This window comes from Melanerpes formicivorus, unplaced genomic scaffold, assembly GCF_026170545.1.
Source record: "Melanerpes formicivorus ecotype bairdi unplaced genomic scaffold, bMelFor1.0.p_v2 SCAF_10, whole genome shotgun sequence".
NCBI lineage: Eukaryota > Metazoa > Chordata > Aves > Piciformes > Picidae > Melanerpes > Melanerpes formicivorus.
This window is the reverse complement of record NW_027142362.1, coordinates 17,610,103-17,633,260: the sequence shown is the minus strand read 5'-3', so window position 1 is coordinate 17,633,260 and position 23,158 is coordinate 17,610,103. Positions and strand designations below refer to the sequence as shown.

Sequence of the window (23,158 nt, the reverse complement as noted above, 5' to 3'; positions counted from 1 at the left end):
TCTCTAGGATGACATGGGCATCAATCACAGCAGCTACTTCATTAAATACTCCTTATAGAAGCAGCAAGAAAGGAACTGAATAGTAAAGAATCATAGAATAGTCAGAGTTGGAAGGGACCACAAGGATCATCTGGTTCCGACCCCCCTGCCCATCAGGAACAAAAGACAATGATATCCAGCATTCAGTCAGTATTAACGTGGATCAAGAATTCTTTTCATTCTCTCAATACATAATTCTAGTAAAAACAATATTCAGTTACTCTTTTAAAATGACACTTTTGCTTCCTGAAGTAGAACAAAAAATAAGCCATGATATTTTCACCCATTTTACATTTCAGAATATAAAGGAAATTTCATCTATATATTCTCATCACATTTTCTTCAGAATTTTCTTCCTATCCACTGTAAAAGCATTCCCAGACAGTATAGATTCTCCTTAACACAGAGCATAAAACCTTAGTTTAACCTTGCACTGGCAAAAAACGTATCACATACCATAATACCATATAGGTTTCTCCATAGGGTTATGAGCAGTCAGAAAATTAATAACTAAAGGCACCACTTAAGCTATAGGAATGTCTAATGACATGGGGGGAAAAAATAGACAAAATTACTGAGACAAAATTCAAAGAAAAAAAAAAATTTGAAAGCCTGGATTTTTTTAGCAAATTGCAGGTTTCCCAATTCTGAAGAACACAATTCTTGTCGCTTAGGTAGGCCATTTTACTTTCCCATGCCTTGGGCCCTCTGTAAATTAAGACAACTCTTTAGTAATTCACTATAATGATGCAAAATTTAATGAACCTGCAATAAATTTATGAAGTGCCCTGAGCACCTTACACAGTATGTCATATTTTGGTTTTAATATATTGTAGTAAGTTCTACTTTACTTTTTCAAAATAATTTCAGAAAAACCTTTATAGATTAATAATTCATCCCAACTAGAGTGATCTAAAACTCTTCCTAACCTGCATTCTGTCATCCTTCATATGGAGAGTGCCAGAAAAATTTGATGGCGAGATGAACCCTCTCTCATGCTCTACTATGCTTTCATTACCTTCACATAACACTAATAATTGCTTTGAAGAACAGAAAACTTTAGCCATCCACTCATAAACAGAGTCAAGGATGAGAGATGGAGGATACTTCAGTTTCTCAGTCTTTGTTTTCCAGCAAGACCTCAAAACTAACTTGTTTTAGAAATTTCAAGATAGCTTTCTAGGAAGCAGTACCACCAAATATTAGTTAAGTATTAGATGAGTCATTTCCAGAACACAGTAAAACAGCAGATAGCAAAATTGCTATTCCTTTCCATAACAAGAAGAAAAAGAGACAGTAACTCTCCTGCCTCCCCCCTCTAACCTAGCAGACTTCTTATCCTACTTCCCATCTTAAAAGAAAGGGAAATCAGCACCAGTAGTAGAATTGTGGATTACCAAGACAGGAAGTATACAGGGCTGTCATTTAACAGTGGGGTTTGATTTTTTGGGGGTAACTTTTCGCTTGATTAGTTTTCAAACATGAAAATTAGTTAAAAGCAGGTAACTGCTTAAACAGGGAGATCTGCAGTAACAGGGACTGGGGAAACAGAATACGAAAACCAGGTCAGAGTGGTCAAGTCATAAGATTTCAGTGGTTAAAGCCACAAAAGTATCATTAAACACTAAGACCCAATTAAAAATCATCATTAAAACTAAAAGCAATGTTGCCACTATTAATACAAGTGCAGTCAAATAAATCAAACTTTTCTAGCAAACAGTAAAAACATAATGTACTTTAAATATAAAAATAACTAACAAAATCCAAAACATTCTGACGTGTATCTGGAAATCTGACATGAAAGCTAAGCTATGTCTTATGCAGGCATACTTTGCAGAACTTCAGAAAATATCCCTGAATGATCAGTGAACCTAGGGAGAAGCAGCAGTCTTAGTGCAGGAAATATAATAAACTACTTTTGATTCTACTAAAATAATGAATCTTTGTGCCTACAGATCTTAAAAATAACAAAAAATAGTTGATTTTCCATTTTTCTGCAGTATCTTACAGGGTGGGTTATACTTTTCCAGAAAAGCTGAAATTATAGTTTCCAGTGAACTAGTTAAAACATTACTAATAAAGTCTGAATTGAATCACATTCAAATTGTCCAAGATTATGTGACTGACTCAAGACTTTGGAGATGTACAATCTGGTATAGAATCTGCTGTCTAGGCTTCAAGTTTAGAAAACAGCAGAAGAATATAATAATTCTGAAACACACACATTAAATACACAGGACTATCTTCCTAATTAAAACATATTCAGGAAAGCAAATAAGGTTCAAAACACTGTAAATCTGAGCTGAATGAATCATTTCAGCCTTCCAGTACCATAACTCTAAGCCAAATAATTCAAAAGAACTTATGTAAAAAAAAATCCAAACTAATTAGACAACAAACTTTCAAGGTTGCATGCTTCAGATTATTAAGTGAAAGAACAAAACAAGAGCTCTTTTTGGAGTATTCCCAGATGAACATTTATATTGACAGGTTTACTTGAAAAGCCAATTAAACTAAAAACTCGTGAGTTGAACAACACTGCACACACTGAATGTTGGAGATCTTCACTCCAATTTAGACAATTAAAGCAGCAGAGATGACATCTTGCAGTTGGTGAGATCTCCCAGCTATGGCTTTCACTGTGGAGGTAACTAGTGACTGAGAACTTTAAAAAGCATATATAACCTCACACTGGTACATTAGATAGGAAACAGATGGCCTGTGATGACACACTGAATAACAAAATCCAACTTAGAAACTTTGTGTCATTTGTGTAAAAGCTACATAAAGCTTAATTTCCTTCCTTTGAAAGCTTTGTGAAAAATGTTTTGTGTTTTTAAACTCAATACAGTTAAAGAACAGAGTATGTGAATAGCTCTGAGACAGCTATAAGACAACACAGAACTGGAAAAAGAGATGTGGAAAGGAATAACATAACTACTTTCAGAATAATATGTAGGAAACAAAGCTTAATTTTATCTTTAAATTATTTTAGAACTACAGAACTCACATTGTACTAAGAATAATCTTGAATTTAGTATTTTAAAGAAGCAATTAAGGATAGGACAAAACTTTCCTGACAAAAATAAAGGTTTTTCTTGAAAACAAGCATATTTGATAAAAATGTGTTTTGTTATACTTTCATACAGCTTCTAACATCAACACTTATATCTCTTATTTATTGGAATTAATGTGCATAGCATTTTACAGTTAAATTATCTGGATCCAGCGTAACAGAAAAAAAATACACCCACCCCAAAATTTTAAGGACAACAATAAAACTGCACTGGCTTCTGTATGTATTGAGTTAACCTTACTGCATACAAGGATCCTGAGATGAAACCTTGAGTAAATTTTTTTTTAAATACTTTTCAAACATCATGATCAAGCCATTTTAAATCTAAAGAAAATAATATGTTTGAGCAAAATAAGTGCTGTGAATATGGTTCTCTGGCGATTAAACCCCATTGCCACACATATTCACATATTTCAAGGGCATCACTATGCTAAACCTACAATCTATCATAGTGTTCAAGCAGTACACATAAAGTAACAGAAATCATCAAATACTTGTCTGTGCATCCCATGCATATTTGTTACTATTATTAGAAGTTTTGCCTCCAAGATAAACAGCTAATGAAGCTATGAAGCACTTGGCAATTTTCCTGAAAATTAAAGAGTTGTTTCCTCAGTGGTAAATCTTGGAGGGAAAAAAACAAAACAAACCATGAGGTCACAAAAACTGAGTTTCTCAAAGAAAACTGCTTGCCTTTCATTATGCTTTAGGCAGCATAATGAAAGAGGCACTGGAAGGTGAAGGTGGTTAGCACCTTAACAAAAATGAACTATGAAAAATCACAGTGTAGCTACCATTCAAACAGGGCTAAAGATTCTACACACCCAGTATTACCTAAGTATTATGCAATTGCTCTATTATGCTTCCATTATTTTCTGTGTTACTCTGTACAAAAGAAGTAAACCTAGCAAATCTCTTTATGGAATGAACAACTCCACGACAAATTAATTGCATTGTATCAAAAGGTATACGCATGCAGCTCTGAAATGTCTGAACTAGTCTGGATACAATTAGTTCTGCAGTCTCACACAACTGAAAGATACTGAAGTAATTAGAAAACATACTATCATGATGTGCAATATAAAGTTAATGCTATCACTCTCCTTCCACATAACAAATCAATATTTGCAACAAACCAGATAGTTTTAGCCTGTTAGATTTAGATTTATTACAGTATATTACCAGAAAATCTCTTAGATTTTAGTAAAATCCATGAAGTACTTAAAACACCAAGATGCAATAGAATAAGAGAATAAATCATATTTCATGTTTACTGATACCTATTCTTTACATTTCCTTATCATTTATTCAACACTCAAGAAAACCAATCTCTAATCTGCAATTACATTTCTTAGTAGAAAATCTGTAAAGAAAACAACAAACCACACAGACTCAATCTCACAGCTCTATCAAAACTGATTTTTTCATGAGCACACACTATTTTAACAGACACAGAGTGTTTGCAGGAGGAGGTGTGGCTACAAACCAGAGAATTCTTCTACTGAACAGCAATCCTACACAAACCAGAGCCATCATTATTAAGCAGATCCCTTCACTCCTACAGTTTAACACAGACTGATAAATATTTTTTCTTTACAAAAAGGCTAAGTAAAATCATGCACCAGCTAAAACCAGTACCCAGTCTGACATACAGCATAATGTCCTTTAAGTGGAATATGCAATCAGCCTGTGATGTTTGTAAGATCTGAAGAATACTCCCATCATAATCCCAAGAATACTGATTTCCAAAGTCTTCCTGAAATCTAGCAAATAATTCTCAAACCACTAACAACCATTTGTAGTCTGACGGCTTTTAATGTCCAGGATTTCAGGACGTAGAAGACATCAGAGGCCTATGGAGGTTTTCTGTTTTCAAAGAAATCCTAGTAATTTACATACAACCTCTCCAAGAACATTAACATAGCTATCTCATTGTAAACTCAAATTTTAGAACAGTCACCGTTTTCACAGACTTTGAAACAGACAAAATCTCAGCTCAGAAAGAGAACCTGTTAATTTTCTGATTCATCCATTGTGTATATTAGTAATGCAGTAAAATAGCTCCTTCTGTTCACAGACATATGCCAAAGCACTCTCTTCACACCACAGGAACCAGCATGTAACCTTCAGTCACCCAGAACAATTAGCAGAGCTTCATAGTGAGCATTTTAATTTTCTATCTTCATTGTATAGAATATAAAAACCACATCTCGAAATAAGAATCAGCAGCCCCAGCAGTTATGACTTTTCTAGAACTATTGACAGTTTTTCACCAGCTATGTGGTACTTTTTGGCAAAGCTCCAGTAGGTAGTTTTTTGCTAAATGGAGTGTGCATCTCAGGGTGGTTTTGTTTGGTTTGCTCCACGCTGCAGAATAACCAGCACCTTTTTTTCCTAGGAGAAAAAGCCAAGCGAGAGGGCAGTGCTGGCCATCTACCATGCCAAATCAGACAGGGGCAACAGACAAGCACAGAAAAGGCTTCACCCAAGCAGACTGACAACAGTCCAGAAAAAGAGACAGGAAAAAGTGGGGAAGGGAGCCACAGGGACACTTAGCCTGGAGCAGATGAGTACAATCCTCTTGTTAGAAGATCAAGTTTGGGAAAAGAATAAGAAAGTCTGAGATATTTAAATGAAAGTCAGTTGAGATGATGAGACAAGTTGGAGTAAGTGGAGATATGGATGACAGGAAATATAAGACTACTGAGAGATGTGCACCATAACAGACTGGAAAAATCAAAAGCAGCAGGTCTGATGCCTTCCACAACCATATATATAAATATTTATCCTCCCGCAAAAGACTCCTATTTGCTCTCTCCTGCACACTAAATACTTTTGACATAAAAATAGAAGACTTTTGACTGGAAAATTATTAAATATTACAGAATCATTGAATGTTAGGGTTTGGAAGGGACCTCCAGAGATGATTGAGTCCAGCAACCCTGCCAAAGCAGAATCACCTAGGGCAGGCTGCACAGGAACACATCAAGATGGGTTTTGAAAGACTCAGGAGTAGGAGACTCCACAACCTCTCTGAGCAGCCTTTTCCAGTGCTCTATCACCCTCATGGTAAAGAAGTGTCTCCTCATGTTGAGCTAGAACTTCCTTGTTCTAGCTCATACTCATTGTTCCTTATCCTATCACTAGGCACCACCAAAAAGAGACTGGCACCTTCATCTTGACACCTACCCCTGAGGTATTTATAGACATATAATATAATAATATAGCTATTTATATGCAAAGTAATTTTCTTCCATAGGTTGAGTTAAAAACATGAGTTGCATAGCACCAGCTTCCAACTTACAAAGCTAGCTAGGAAGGGTTATGTAAACATAAGAGAAAGTACAGAGGCACAACAACAGAAAAAATGAAAACAGAAAATGTGCTAGTATTCGTAACTGGCAGATTTACAAACATGAAATATCCCACATATTTGTTAACATTAAGTCATTTCAATGACAGCTGTTGCACCTTCTGCTGAGGGTAGCTCTAATGAACTAGAAAGTCATACTATTAGAGGGTAGCAAGAGGATCATGAAAGGACTAAATTAGAAGGACAAACCTGGCTAAAACTAAAAAAAGGGACATGCGAGACTTGTTCTAGCAACACAAAGTAAAAATACGAGTTCATTAGCTAAAAGGAAATCTTCTTTCATTAAAAACTCTCTAATCTTTTCTATAAAAATAACTTTTTTGCTTTTTCAAAAAATTTCCTTATGACTTGACTGGGCCCCTCAGTTTAGGAAGGATGTTAACTTGCTGGAAGGTGTCCAGAGAAGGGCAACAAAGCTGGTGAGGGGTTTGGAACACAAGCCCTATGAGGAGAGGCTGAGGGAGCTGGGTTTGCTTAGCCTGGAGAAGAGGAGGCTCAGGGGTGACCTTATTGCTCTCTACAACTACCTTAAGGGAGGTTGTAGACAGATGGGGTTGGTCTCTTCTCCCAGGCAACCAGCACCAGAACACAAGGACACAGTCTCAGGCTGCACCAGGGGAGGTTTAGGCTGGGTGTTAGGAAGAAGTTCTACACAGAGAGGGTGATTGCCCATTGGAATGGACTGCCTGGGGAGGTGGTGGAGTCACCGTCATTGGAAGTGTTCAGGAGGAGACTTGATAGGGCGCTTGGTTGCATGGTTTAGTTGATTAGGTGGTGTTGGATTAGTTGACAGGTTGGACGCGATGATCTTAAAGGTCTTTTACAACCTGGTCTGGTCTATTCTATTCTATGCTATATTTAACACTATTAACAAACCCAGGGTAGGAACACAAATCAGAATTAAAAAAAATATTTGAGTCCTTCCACTAAGCAGAGAAATGCATATAACATCACGGAGCAGTACAAACAACATCCGCATCTCTAGCCACCACCTGTCTATGGCACTGAAAGAAACTGTTAAGCAAAATTAGTACAGGGATTATCTACAGCTTCCTAGAACACCATAGTCGTAAGAAGGATCCAGACCAAAAAGTACTCCAGGACAGTAGAAAGAGAGCTGTAGAGCACTGTTTGTTTGGTAAGGTTTCAGGGTGTTGTTTGTTTTTCTGTGATGGGGCTGGTATTTTGTTGTTATTGTGGGATTTTATAGATTTTTTTAAATTGTTTTTTTCTTTGGTTTGTTGGTTTTTAAAAGACATTGTCATGGTTTAACCTCAGATAGCAACTAAACACCATGAAGCCATTCCCTCACTCCCCTCCTGTTCAAAGTGGGATGGAGAGGAGAACTGAAAAAGAAATTAAAATTTGTATGTTTAGATAAGAACAGTTTATTAAAATAAAATCTAGTAATTACAGTGGAAAGGAAGATAACAAAAAAGAGAGAAAAATAAAACCCAAGAAAGGCAAGTAATGCACACTGCAATTGCTCACCACTCGCTGACCAATACCTGAGCAGCAATTACACCATCACCTCACTCAACTAATGCATTTCTGTACAGAGCATCCTATGGTATGGAGCATCTCATTGGCTAGCTCGGGTCAGCATTCCTGGCCATGTTCCGTCCCAGCTACCTCTGCACCTGCTTGCTGGCAGAACATGGGAAACTGAAAAATTCTGGCATTAGGATAAATGCTGTTTAGCAATACCTCAACCTTCAGCATGTTGCCAACATTATTCTCACATTAAATCCAAAACACAGTACTGCACCAGCTATTATGGAGAAAATTAACTCTATCCAGCCAAAATTAGAACATACACAGGCCAACCTCTAATCCATGGTCCAAGACCATGGATTAATACTCATTTGCAATTAGACAGCATGAGAAACACTGCTGGAGTATACTCTACAGGGTTTAGTGATAATCCAAAAGGAATCCACTTCTCATGCTTAGAGAACTCCACAAGGTGGAAGTGTGGAAACAACTGCATAATTACTTTCAAAAGTACATTTCTGAACCAATACATTACTGTGGACACACACTGAGATAACCATTCAGGCATGACCTCAAGTTGGGAGACACACTGCTAGAATAGCCTAAGAGCCTTGATAAATTAAAATCAAGTACTTCAAAGAGAAAATTAAAAGACAGTTGCAAATTATTAAGTTCTAACACTGTTGAAATGTAACACATGCAAGAAGAGATTAATTCTTCAGTATGTAAGAGGCCCTAACTGACAGAGCAATGGGAAAACTGCAGAAAAAGATTTGAGTAGCTTAACCAGGAATCAAAATATAAATTAAAAAAGTGAGAGAAGAACATCAAAAGACAGATGTCATCTGGGAATAAATTAGTAGGAGTATTATTACTATTAAGGAAGCATCATCATTCTCAGTTTACCACTTCTTTAGTACATTTAACCTTTAAGGAAGGTTTCTGTACTCTCAAAGAATCACCAGTATTCACTCTCAATCTTTTATCAATGTTAAAAGAATTCTGAGCTTACAAAAGTCTTACAAAACAGTGAAATTCAGCCTAGGTCTAAAATTTAAATTTGATTATCAATTAATCTCTAAATATAGAAGCACTATTAAAGGACCAGCTGGCATTATAAAATTATGAAAGCCAACACTGTTTGGCATCAGCACTAGCTGGTGTTGCTAAGCTACTGCTGCTGCCCAGACAGTTATACACCATCAGGTATTTAATTCATGCAGACCAATGGGCTGAATAAGAGAGGGGGAAAAAAAAAAAAACCAACAAAAAACCCAACAACCCACACCAACAAAAACACTCAAAATTCATGTTTATACTAGTAAAACTCAAATCTTACCTTCACAGTTTATGAAGTGTAATACAGGTTATGTGCATGATTAAACAATATACAAAAAGATGCTATTAGGCTTCAATGCTGGTTTAAAGTCTGTATTCCCTTTACTTGTCCTGTTAATTTACATTGGTTGAGGTCTGCTATAATATAGCTGTTATTAGAAAACTCTATTGGCAGAAGGCAATTTTGACCTCTAAATAATCCCATCCTTTTTTTGTTGTACACTGCAAGCCCAAGGTTTACGACTCTCTTATTTCTTGCCTTCCTCATACACTTATTACTGAGATCAATGACGTTTAGCTTTCTTATTTTTTTCCCTTTATTATGAAAAAATAAATATGAAAAATATTTAACCATTTTTACTAGCATACAGTCATGCTGTAGGATTCTGCAGACTTTGATCAATTTCAGTGAAGGAGCTAAATTATGAAAAAAAGAGCAAGGGAAAAGATTACAGGTCTAGACAACATAATGGAAAGACTGCAGGGGGTTAATTTATTAATAGAAAGGACACTTGGTAGCTGCCTTCAAACACACAGAAGGTCACTGTGAGCTAGGAGCCCAGGCAACCTGACAAAAGCATGCATACACAGCTCCTGGATTCTCAGCACAGGAACTGGAGACCATGACTCTCACAGACAGAAAAGTTACTGTCAAAATGGTAATATTTTTACCTCACAAAAAAAATAAGCATTTTCTGAATCTTGTTTTTTCTTGTACAGCTAACTTCAAAATTGTAGGGAAAAGAAAAAAAACACCACAAAACCATGAACATCCATTCTTGAAAGATCAGCTATTAGTTTACCCTGTTCCAGTTTGTTCCAACATCATGTCCTAGAAATCCCCATTATATGAAACCAAACAAATCAAACAAAAACCCACAAACACTAAGAAACAACACAGAAGTACCCCATCAAGTGGGGGGAGAAGGGGAGGACTGCAACCACAAACCCCTCAAAAACCAGAAAAAATGCAAAAATATCAATAGCAAAAAATCATGCAAAAATTATTTTTTGTTTTAAAGAGCATTACTTCTATTTATATATATTATAGATATAGATAGATATGTCAATATATAAGATACACATTTACTAACACTTACATTATAATCTGAGATTTCAACCATTACATTCCTTAATTATCTGTTAGTACATTCCTAAAGCCTTGAACAGACCACTGGGTCAATGAAACAACTCAATTCACTGCCTCTGCCAGATGCTAGTTATTTGTAAAAGATATATGGGCAGCCCATATTTTAAATTTCAGCCTAGAAATAGTTTTAATTTCTCTGGCAAAGAAGGGCAAGAACTCATTACTATTATTACAGTTCTCTCAGCATGTTTGTACAATCTTGTTATTCAATGGTATAGCATATATATAGTTTACTAAAATAACAGATCATCACTTGTTAGATGTTAAAACACAGAAGGAACAGATAGCACATTTCTTAAGAAAGTACTTTCAGGATTGAGGAGGTGTGAATCCTGTCTGAGAACACACTATTTGCTTACCCTCCTCATCTTCCCACTCCTCAGGAATTTCAAAGGGTGGCTTGGGGAGCAAACATTTTTCCCAATTAAGTAATAAAAGCATTCTTTAACAGGCATCAAATATACTGATTTTTATATTAAAAATACTTTTTCATTCCCCCATTACACTGAAGTTATCAAAAACTTAGTGCTGCCTTCTGAGGAAACCAGTAAACCACGCTTCATCTAACTGTAACTTTACATTCTAAAATAGCTATATACCTTTTTTCATGCTACAGACCCCACCTTTTCTAATATAGAAGCCTACTGTTTCAAGTTATTCCTTAGTAATTTAATTGGAAAAGATTAGAATTCTTTTTTGCAAATCCATGTTTATAAAATTATAAAACTACTTTGATCTTCTTCAGACTGATCTCCTCAAAAAGTACTTTTACTTCATCCAAAGTGTAATTATATGTATGTATATCATCAAATCTCTCACTTCCACAAGTGCCTACTGATTAAGCTAATCATTGTGCATTATTGTTAATCTGCAGTCTTCTTGAGGGCATCTAACAAATATAATTAAAACAACTGTTGAATTTTCTGCTTTCAGCAAACAACACTTCACAAAGCATCACGTGATTTTTAAGTATAAGCTGTTCATATACTATTCACCTGCAGCCTTTTTATGTGCCACACTGTTGGTCAGAATGTGGTCACCTGCTTTATTTCACCCTGTAGGGCGGCCTATAAGTTAGGACCATATAACTCTAAAACACAGAACTTATCTCTAGTTGCTGTTAAATAATAACAACAAGGAAAACACATGTATGGTTGAATATCATACATTCTACCAATAAAACTAAGACTCACTTTTGTGAGTTTTGGAATCTTATTGGTACATGACACTACAAATTATGAGATGTTACTTATATTTTTGCCAGCTTTCTTCAGAAATGACACCTTGCTTAATGTTTGAACTTACTGGCCCAATGAAACTGGTCATGGTTTCAGTATTGTGTTCTATGATGTTTTACATTAAATATTTTTGCAAAAATATGCTCCTGACATTATTCCTTCCTTCTTAAACTCTACAGAAGATTTACATAAATAACAGCCTAAATTATCTGTCTCAAATATTTGATCCTGAAGCACTTACACTGCAAGCAAAAGAGGTAAAAATGTCTCTGTTCAACATCCAGTCGACATACTGAAACAAGATACCATAAGTACTACCAAACCATTCAGAATTAAGGAAATAATGCTTAAAATATTACTTAAAATATTGCCTTAATTTCCAAATTATCTAGTTTTGAAGACTCTGGGCTACAGTCCATTACTGCTATTTTCCTGAGCATTCAATTTGGCATCAAATTCTTTTTCCTGATTAATTCAATTGCACCACCCAGAAGGAAATACATTGCCTGGGGATTCTCATACAGTTTCTAAATATAGCCAACTATAAACAAACAAACAAAATTAAAAAAAAAAAAAAAAATCTTCCAGGAGCTCTACAGTTAGAATTGAATTAACCAGGTTGGAAGAGACCTTTGAGATCATCAAGCCCAACCTATCACCCAACACCATCTGATCAACTCAGCAATGGCACCAAGCACCCCATCAAGTCTCTTCCTAAACAGCTCCAGTGATGGTGACTCCACCACCTCCCTGGGCAGCACATCCCAAGGGCCAATTACTCTTTCTGTGAAGAATTTCTTCCTCATCTCCAGCCTAAACCTCCCCTGGCACAGCTTGAGACTGTGTCCTCTTGTTCTGGTGCTGCTTGCCTGGGAGAAGAGACCAACCCCCACCTGGCTACAACCTCCCTTCAGGGAGTTGGAGAGAGCAAGAAGGTCTCCCCTGAGCCTCTTCTCCAGGCTAAGCAACCCCAGCTCCCTCAGCCTCTCCTCACAGGGCTGTGCTCCAGACCCCTCCCCAGCTTTGTTGCCCTTCTCTGGACACGTTCCAGCATCTCAACATCTTTCCTAACCTGAGGAGCCCAGAGCTGGACACAGGACTCAAGGTGTGGCCTAACCAGTGCTGAGCACAGGGCACAATGACATCCCTGCTCCTGCTGGCCACACTGTTCCTGATGCAGGCCAGGATGCCACTGGCCTCCTTGAGAGCCACTTCCCCCTGCGCCTGGATAAAGTTTGCTCCAAGAATTGAACAGAGGGATGAGAAGCAGGGTGAGGAGCAGGCAGTTAAGCACATGCAAACTTATTTTTATATGGACCTACCTTGGTTTATTGATGTTATATAAAATACAACAGACATAAAGAAAAGACATTTTCAGAGTACCATAAAATATCTCCTCTCCAAACTGTGCTCCAGGGACATTGAGATTCAAACCCTACTGTGACTCTCTAACTGATTTCTCTTTTGCCCATTACTTCTTATCTTCTTTATTTTTCAAAACAGGTTAATTAATCAGATAACACAAGATAATCACTGGTGTCGCTTTGGAACCAAAACAGCTGATCCAGGCAAAACCTCAAGTTGCCTTCATACTGTAAGGCAAGCTTTTATCTTTTGTCAGGAGACAAATAGAAACTGTTGTGTGGAAGGACACCTATGGTTTGTCTAATGATGAATTATAGTTGCACAAGCAAAAAGAGTACTGCTTCAGAGAAAGGTTCAGTGTCAGAAGTGGAAAATGGTTTTGCTTCCTTCCAATTTCCTTCCAATTTAGATTCACAAACCAATAAAGGATCATACACTTAGGACAATCCTCAGCTATATCGGACAAGTATTGTCACGGGACAACGCTTCCTTATAGCTGGTCTGATAATGCTTTCAGACACTTGATTCACAACAAGTTCGGTTAGGAAGATAAGCACAGTAAGCACAAGGTCTGTGTTGAGTCAGATGAGCATATGGTTTCTGGTGGACGGCAAAATGCCACTCTGATGTTCATTATACTTATTATATGTGTAGCACCTCATTGTTTGTACTGTCATCATTGCTCTTGCAGTAAAGGTTCTTTTCTACTCAAAGGGCAAACATCATGTACCAATAGCAAGTAGCCTGTCAAATCACTGTGCTAGCTTCTTAAAAGCCCACAGGAAAAGCTGCACTGACTATTTCTACTACTTTACTAGCTAAGAAAAAAAATGTATTGAAGAAATATGAACTTCAGTATTGAGTATTGTTCCTAGTTACTGAATACTGTAATAGTATTTAGCTGGATCTCAAAGTATAGTCTGATGGTGAAGTTTTATTTAAAACCTATGATCTAATTTCATAAGGAAGGGAAATTTCTAAAGGGAGGAAAGCAAGTAATTCTTAAATTACTTCCTAAATTCTTTAGGTCCAGAGTAATCCTTGTTAGACAGGTATAACTAGAACAAGAAGCATGCTTTCAAAAACTCTTTAAAAAGGGTCATGTCTTCTCCAAAAAACAGCATTAAATTTTTGGTATACAAGGACTTAAATATATTAAATCTGACCCCTACCTACCACAACAACATTCCTAGTCTCTTTCTGAAAGAACAACTATTGATGGTACAGTTCCTACCCTCGTGAACAAACGGCATGGATGAGTTGTTAACATTTTGTCCAATCTGTACAATGCTATCAGGGGAAGAAAGTACATCTGCCACCCCTTCCACTGAGTCAAGATAGTATCTTGGTAGTCTGTCACCTGAGACATGAAAAACAGACTGAATTATCTTCACACCAAGGCAAACATGAGACTTGAAACCTTGTCTCCTTCACCCCTCATAACCCAAGAACTTCTAGCTGTACAGAAATCGTGCAGCATTTCAGTTTTCAGTCTGATTTTTCACAAGTTTTCTAAAATTTTTGGATTTAGCCTCTGGAAAGATTTTTGTTTGTTTTTCAGGCATAGTTACTTTCAATATATGACAATACTACTTTCTACCATTGTTATTTTCAGCATACCATAGCAGTCAGTATGTTAGCCACAAGTTCACACCACTATTTTAAGGAGTGTGTCTTAGAAAGTTCTCCATGATTTGTTTACAGAGCCAGAAACTGAACACCTAATTTAGTACCATTGATCAACAAATGCTTTCACTGCTGTAACAAAAGAATACCATCCAGTTTAACTCTCTTGCTTCAGACACAATCGGTACAATGCATAATAGTGAGATAACTACTTGTGTTTATTATTTAACGATATTGTTTACTGGCTCTTCACTATGAATACTGAAATAATACTTCTTAGTTTGATTTTTGGAAAACTAAAGTGTAGTCTTACTCTCTGTAGCAGGCCAAAAGTCCATCTTGAATCTTAAAAATAACTTAATTCACAATTTACACTTAGATGAAAACAAGTTTCTTCTCTGAAAAGTGAATGTTGAAGTGGCATTATGAAGCCACACACTTAGTATCTCTCAGTGCCTCTGGATTAAGTGTGTTCAGCTCAAAACCACCTGTTTTTTATCTCACCTGGCACAAAAGGCTTATCTAAAATCTTCAGATCAAGCCATGCTCTTTTCTACAAACAGTAGTAAAAACCATCTCCTAAGTAAATTACAAACAGCCTCATAAGAAAATTTTATCCCTTACATGAAAATAATTCTGCTGAGATAAAATCTTTATAGATGTCAGAAATAACAACACTATATTGTTATAAATGGGGACAGTATTTGACTGATCTGCCTAATTTACATAAATTAGTTGTGATAATGGCATCTAGAACAAAAAAAAAAGTTCATAATAAAACTGAAAGCAAGACTGAAAAAGTTAGCAACTCCTACTTTATAAATTATATACATATACACACACACAAATGATATATTAAACTTGTATTGCTGTTTCAATTATCCATGCTTAAATCGAGATGTTGCAAAGACTAGAAATCCAACAGTTCCAGTCAGTTTCCTAGTCTAAGCAAAAAATTTATGTTCTTCATACTAGTTGCATTTTCTCATTTTTACCTGGACACTATAATAGTGACAAGAAAGCCCACACTTGTCTGAATATTTTTAAATCACCTCTTTTTTTTAATCACAATATATCTGAAAATAATGTCTCATGGTAAGTGATGTAGCAGTAATTCAGAGAACTATTTCTCGTTTACTGCAACTTAACCCAAAGATACTCAAAACACTCAAGATACTCAAAATCAACACACAGAGCACTGTATCTGGTTCTCCAAACTGCTTATTTCACCCTGCAGGCCTGCATCAAATTACTAATGTAGATGTAACCAGTGCCTAGGAGAAAGGATTACAAGTAATGTGTAGGGAGTTGACATCCTCTGCACAACACAGGAGTTTTCAGACTGGCCTTAAAGATTCTACTTGCATTAGCAAAGAATAAATGGAACAGGAACAAATCTGTTTGCAAAAGAATTGATTTCTAAGAAAAAAGTTTGTACATTATAGACATATTGGATGAGCAACTACTTCAGACAAGCTTGTCTGGTCCCAAGACTTAACACCTATTAGCAGTCATATTGCATTTTTTGTGCTGTTAATGCACATCTTTGGGTTTTGTTTTACCCTCCATGAAGCAGATTTGTGTTTTCTGAGGATGCTCCATCATTTGAATGAACATTCAGTGGGAGCATCTACATGATCAGAAGTAGAACACTGATATGGACACATGCACACACCAAAATTTACAGTGGTAAATTATACTGGAGAGAGGAATGAAGTTTCAAATAGCATGAACAAGTACTTTAAAAGGAGTTATGAACATAGTGTTCTTTAAAATCTAGATTGTAACATCTTCTTACGGGGTAAAGACTGATTTTGTCAAAGAGGGATGACTTAGTTTTCATTTTGATCTTAAATATTACCTGCACATAAATTCACAGAAACATTCAGGTTGGAAAAGACCCTTGGGATCACCAAGTCCGACCGATAACCCTACTCTACAAGGTTCACCCCTAAATGGTCAATAAAGACGTTCAACAGAAATAGTCCCAACACCGAGCCCTGAAGAACACCACTTTGTGACTGGCTGCCAGCTGGATTTAACTCCATTGACCACCACTCTTTGGGCCTGTTCATCCAGATGGTGCTTTTATCCGGCCGAGCATGTGCTCATCCAAGCCATGAGCAGCCAGTTTGGCCACAAGAATTCTGTGAGAAACAGTGTCAAAAGCTATGATGCTCTAAATTAATACTGCTCAGTTAGAAATTCCCTAGCCTTGTCACATCTGAATAGTAATCCTTTAAAGCTGTGGGATTCCTCCCATAGTGAAGAGTTAATGACCACACCATATTGTGCTTCTAGAAGAGCATCTTTATTTAAATACACCACCAAAACACATATATATTTTGAAGCAGTTCATACCCTACAGAGTCCCATTATCTCTTCTGCTCTTTGATTCCAGAAGGCACAAGAGTGAGTAGAAAAAAATGAATTGTGAAAGAACAGCTAATTAATCGTGATAATTCAAAACTCATTCCTTCAGTTAGCTTCAACACACAACTAAGATGGAGGTGTAGTAAGTTCAGCAGCTGCTAATGACTGGGTAATTGACCTTGGAAATTCCCACCTCAGCTAAGCTACTTATCTATTTCCCAGTTTCTCAGTAGACTGTAACTGTTCCACATAGCTAGTTGTTGTAAGTTCCAGGGCAGTATTTACTGCCTTTACAGCAAATGCTCATACATTTCCAGCATAAAAGGACACCTGAAAAGGTCAGTAACAATTCTGGAAATACTTCATTCCTAAAGAGACTGAGACATACACTTATCTTGCTACGATAAATTAAAAAAAAAAAAAAAAAAAATTAAAAAAAAAAAACCCAAACTATAAACTAACTTGCTGGATAAAGTGCTTCTCAATCCCATAAGGCTTAGGCTACAGACTATACTCAGAAGCAATAAAATCTGACCTGCCACATGAAACAAATGCTGGCTTCCATGAGTCTAGTGCACTGAAGATAAAAAATCTCAAGGTCACATTTTGCTCAAAATCCTCAGGAAGCTACAAATAGAGATTTATAGTTCAAAAACTAAAAAAGGAACACTGTCTTCTTTCTGATTGTTCCTCTTTCCAGCTGTCTAATTTGCTATCATTCCATCTGGACAGGGAATCCACATTTTTGCACATGATCAACTGTTCCAAATGTACCCATGATTTCCTACTTGTGATTGTATGATGTATATGATTCCTACTTGTAATCCAACAGCATAGGATTTAACTGGCATCTAATAACAGGTTTCAACAGCCCCCTTCTACTCCTTTTTTTTTCCTGTTACACAATATTGTCATGATACACAAATCAAAAATGCAGAGAAAATGAATAATGACCAATTGCCTTGACAACACATGTTGAAATCTTGCGACTGTCTTGAAGTCAAGAGGCAAGCCCATGCAGCTCACAAAGGAAAAAAAATGTCTAAAGTGTTAGTAAATCCAACCCATGGAGTAGTCAGAAAAAAACAGGGATGGTGGGCTAGCTAAAGCACACAGTACCAGACAAAGTCTCAAAGAATCGGAGTTCACATAATTCTTTTACAAATCTATATATAACTGGAGGTTGCCTGTTGCAATTCTTAAGTGAAGAGTTAACAGTGATTAGTCAAACATTATAGTGATACTTTTTCCAATTCATCAACCAAAGTAGCTGCTCTTATTTTGTGACTACAACACTGGCTAAAGCCTACCATAAATTCAGCCAAATTTGGTAGACACCTGACTACTGGAAATGAGACTGTGAATAGGAAAAAGGTTAACAAATCACTTGTAGGATTTCTGAGGTGATCCATTCCTTGGTCTTCTAAATTCCAATAATCTGAAGCATGGAACATCAAGATAACTTATTATAAGGGGGATGCATCATCTTTCAGGAATGGCATAAACTCTTCAGCAGCTACAAAGGGATCACCGTTTCATTTGCTCCCTAGATCCAATTCTACATGATAATCTGCATGAAGACTTGCTAAGTATATAGACAAATATATAAGGTTTTTCACATTTCCCAGGAGAGAAGTTGGGTCTGGGTTTACCTTGACTATCTCACTATTGTACCCGTTGCCCTTTTCAAAGGACACAAAAAGCCTGTATGTCACAAACCTTGAAGACATACTATATAAAAGCTGCCTTTAAACCAGGGGACTTTATCTGTTTTGAAAATAGGATACAGATGAAAAGAGGCAGAATTGAGAAGCAGCTTAATAAAAAGGAGAGGCAGTACAAGATCCCCCAGCAACACACTTCTACACAAGAATACAACCCCTTGTCAAATAACAATATATATAAAAGGCCAGCTCATACTTCGCTGTATGTTCTTCTAGGATTTCTAGTACAACAGTATGATTTTAGAAACCTGGGTAGTCTTGTGATTTAACTTAAAATTTTATTAATGCTTTCCCATACTAGAGACAACTCATAGTCTATGAAGCTGGTAGTTTTATCAAAGTGGGGCAGGAGGAAAAGAACAACATCCTATTGTGAACTTTAAACAATTTCAAGACATGACCGCAAAGAGTAAAATTTGCTTTTGTAGGTAGCCTAAGAGAGCTCTGTCAGGCCTATGGTTTGCTAGTGTACCCACACTGAATCAGTCAACTATAAAAAGCCTATTAACTACAAATTTGGTGTAAGTTTCAGATTCTCAACAGCAAAAAAATAAGAAATGCTTCCTAATATTCAACTGACTAGGGACCTACAGGAAAGGAAAAAAAAAACCTTATTATTGCCTATACTTTGGGGAAAAGTATAGTGATCTACCAAAACAGCCTGACATTTAGACCTGGTTTTCCATGATCAAAGTGAGGCTGTGCATGTTCTTAAGAGGATAAAAGACACTTATGTTCATATACCTTGTATGAAAAAGCACATACTTTTTTACCTTACTGTGATAATGCTGTTCTCTGAATGAAACACTGCAACGGGAACAACCTGCCTAGCTCTTGACCACACTGGTTTAAGACCTCAACAATGATTTCTGCCTATGCAGAGAATCAACCAGGGCCTCCCCATCTCACCCTCAAAGTCCTTTGTACTCAACATGAGGCTGATTCTCATTAATTACCTTAAAATGCTGTAATACAAAATATTTTTTCTCTAGTAGAAAACTACAAAAGATAATATAGAGCAAAATGGCTTAATTTCCAGAATGATACTTAAATAAGCTTCAAATTCTTCAATGCTTTGTAGAAACTATGGTGTCTTGTTCTTTAAATAAACTTTCACTGCTACAGTCACTTGACTTGATTCCAAAAATAAAGTGACAAATCAGAATCTTTCCTTGCATTTGATGAGAGAGTTTTCTCTGAGAGGTGTAACATGCAGTTGTAACAGAATGTTACAAACACTGGAAAAATATGTTTTTTAAAGACAGATTCTTACAAAATTTTTGCAGCCTTCATTTACACTGACAGGAGAGTTGCTGAAAATCAACACCACCAAGACTACTCCATTTTAAGATGTGCATTTCTAATGACTGAAAAACTACAGCATCTCACACACAGGCAAAAAAACTCAAACCAAAACACAAACAAACCCAAAGTTTTAGAACTGCTACCTGACCACCAAGCAACTCAGTTCCAACAGGAAGGGAAAAGAAAAAACGTGTTCGTTGAAGGGAGTCAATACACCTATGCCTGAGTTTTAGCAGCAAAAGATAAAGAATACTTCCATTATTTTTCTCTCACATAATTTAAGTCACCTTTAGTTATTTCTTTAAATGTACTTTCCAAGAGCAAGCTAAAAACTTTCACTCTTCCACCGAATTACTCCACAGCTGTATTTGTTGAACTACACAGCTCAAGGGACTTTTAGAAAAGGCAGTGCAACCAACTAACTTGGCTTCAAAAAGTTCTTTAGGGCTTGAAAACTGCACTGCTTCTACCTTGTTTCTTGAGACAGATAATGAAATTAGGAGGAAAGTATGATTATTCTTACGCTTCAATACATCAGAATTACTTTTTCCAAAAGTAGACTCTATTTTGGAATAAAAATATATACCTGCCTCATTCTGATAAGACCAGGGCAGTAAGGGCTTCTAGTCAACACTCTTGCAATACTTTCTCTGCACCTTCTACCAATTCACACCACCTGATATCAAGGCTTTCATCAACATGATGAGCAAGTGATGTTCATGGAAACTAACTGGAAAACCTACTTTTATGGGGTTAACAGAAAGAAGGAGTAAAGTCACTCACAGTCCAAAAAACTGTAAAAATTAGAGCACTCTAATAACCCCTGTAAGTCTCTTTTCACAAAATACTACTGGAGCTGGAAAAAGGCATGCTTATGTTGTATACATTCCTGCTTCATCTGCCAAGACAAGAAACCAAGTCTGCCTGAGTTGTGCTGTTTTAGCAGCATAGTAGTATACAAGTAGACAGCTTCTTAATTTAAAAGTCATACATCATCATGAGTAGTTGCATGTTAGCTTGCAGAGGTTCAAATTCAAAAGAATGATTATTACAATATCAAGGCTGCTAGTACAAATTCATGCTTCTTTTAAAGATAACAAAAAAATCTTGGCAGAAATCAAGAACAGTAATTAATCCAGAATTGTTCTTCTGCTCTTAAGGACTGGGGGGAAAAAAAGTAATTAGGCATAAGAACATATTAAACAGCTATTTTCTAAAATAGTACCATTTCTGCCACATGTTCAGAGCCAAATAATTTATACAACAGTTCTGGTTTCTTACAAGCACTTTTAAAGCAAAAAACTCTCCGGGGTCCATTAAAAGAGCTGAGCAGACATACTTGAAAGCAATAATGTATTTATTAAATGAAGCAAATCTTCCCCAATAACACAGAGTCTATTACTAATGTCCTCAAAAATGTCTAAATCTTCTTAACTATCAAGTGCCATTTTGCTGCTTATGAAACTTCTACGACATGGTCTTACATCAACGCACCTATGTGCACTGTATGCATACTCACATGCCAACCCTGGCAATCAGCGTTGGGTGAGGACAGCCAAGTCGAGAGATGTACTGATTTTTATTTAACTTACGCTAGCAGGACACAATGGAAAGAACCAAGAAAATCACGCAGCAATCAAAAGGACCCAGACTTCGGCATTTGCACTCAGAAGAAGCTTTTCCTTCAGATCCCCAGTCCCGTGGGGCCGGCAGCCTCTCCCATGGGTCTCATCCTGGCCTCTCTAGTGGCAGGGATTTTGGGTGCCCCACAGCCACAGGCCTTTCCAGCCCTCCCAGCGCGCTGGCGCTCTCCCTCTTCACTGTCTGAGTACCTCAGAACTACTCCTACTGTGCTGATCTCATTTTATTACCTTCAGCACAAAGTAGCTCACGGTTGAATTTGCATCCGAGCACAAACCTGCGCCGAGACCTTGAGGAACCGCCGTTACCTCAAGGTGAACTCTCGGACAACTTCCAAGTCGGAGCCGTACAGAAGACGCCGGGGACAGCAGTATCAGCCCGCCAAAACAATACCAACCGCTGTGACAATGCCAAATGCTGTTCACCCAACTCTAACACAACACCGTCGATAAAAGACGGAATCGCACCGGCTAACCTTTCCAAAGGAGACAACGAGGTGCCGTCACTAGGCTGCCGGACTGAGACCGGGGCGCAGGAAGCATCAGAATCGCAGTGAACACGGCGCATAGAGCGCGGATCTCTCACTGACCGCCTCAGGCAGCGGATCGGGTAGAGACCCTCACCCGACAAGCCCGCTCCCCAGAACCGCCCAGGGGATGGGAGTCGAGGCCCGAAAGCGCCTCTGCCGCTTCCCACCGCCCACCTGTAGACGCGGACCCGCAGCCCTGAAGCGCCCCGCGGCGCGCGCCCACAGCGACCGTTGGCCCAGGGAGCTGCTGTGGGGGCGCGTGGCTGTGCTCCCAGCCCCGCTTCCCGCGCTCCCCCCGACTCACCGAGAAACCGGCCCAGAAGGGGCAGGAGTGGCGGACGCGGGCCGAAGTGGTGAGCGCCAGGGCGGCGAAGCTGACGGCCACGATGAGGCAGCCGAGCACCATCTGCGTGACACCCAGGGCCAGCATGGCCCGCGAGCGGGCGCGATGTTCGCGCAAGCGGGACAGGCTGCGGGACAGCACGGTTGGGCTGAGGGAGCGCGCCCCGCCGGGGGGCCTCGCAGCCCCGCCGCCGCCCACCGGCATCTTCCGCCGGGCCCCTCACGGCACCGCCTCCTCCTGCCCCCCGCGCCCGGCGGGGAGGGCGCGCTCCGCCGGGCAGCCGGGCGCGAACGCTGCGGGTAGCCGCGGCGCATGGAGGAGGAGCTGCCCTGCCGCCCCGGGTGACCCGTGTGGGGCGCGGAAGGCAGCGGCCAGCGGGTTGAGCAGAGCAGGACGGGGCGGGAGAGGGGCTACAGCCGCCCCCGATCCTCGCTGCAGGCGCAGCCGGGGGCTGCAGCGCAGCGGGCGCGGCTCGCCCTCAGCCGCCGGCGGGGGCGGCCCCGGCTCCGGCCCGGCCCCGGCGCCGCTGGCTGGGCGCACGCAC

General features: G+C 38.5%; 1 protein-coding gene across 3 annotated transcripts in view; it reads right to left on the bottom strand.

Annotated features, from left to right (window-relative positions):
- Positions 1 to 22,942, bottom strand: part of ENTREP2 (endosomal transmembrane epsin interactor 2) — a 102,462-nt gene extending 79,520 nt beyond the window's left edge. The window contains exon 1 of one of the 3 annotated variants that reach the window (XM_068143983.1): positions 22,576 to 22,942. In XM_068143983.1, the coding sequence (XP_068000084.1) occupies positions 22,576 to 22,818 (243 nt within the window). In that variant the 5' untranslated portion in view covers positions 22,819 to 22,942. The remainder of the gene's footprint in view (positions 1 to 22,575) is intronic. The other 2 variants (XM_068143981.1, XM_068143982.1) reach the window with 2 other exon arrangements.
- Positions 22,943 to 23,158: the final 216 nt, after the last annotated feature.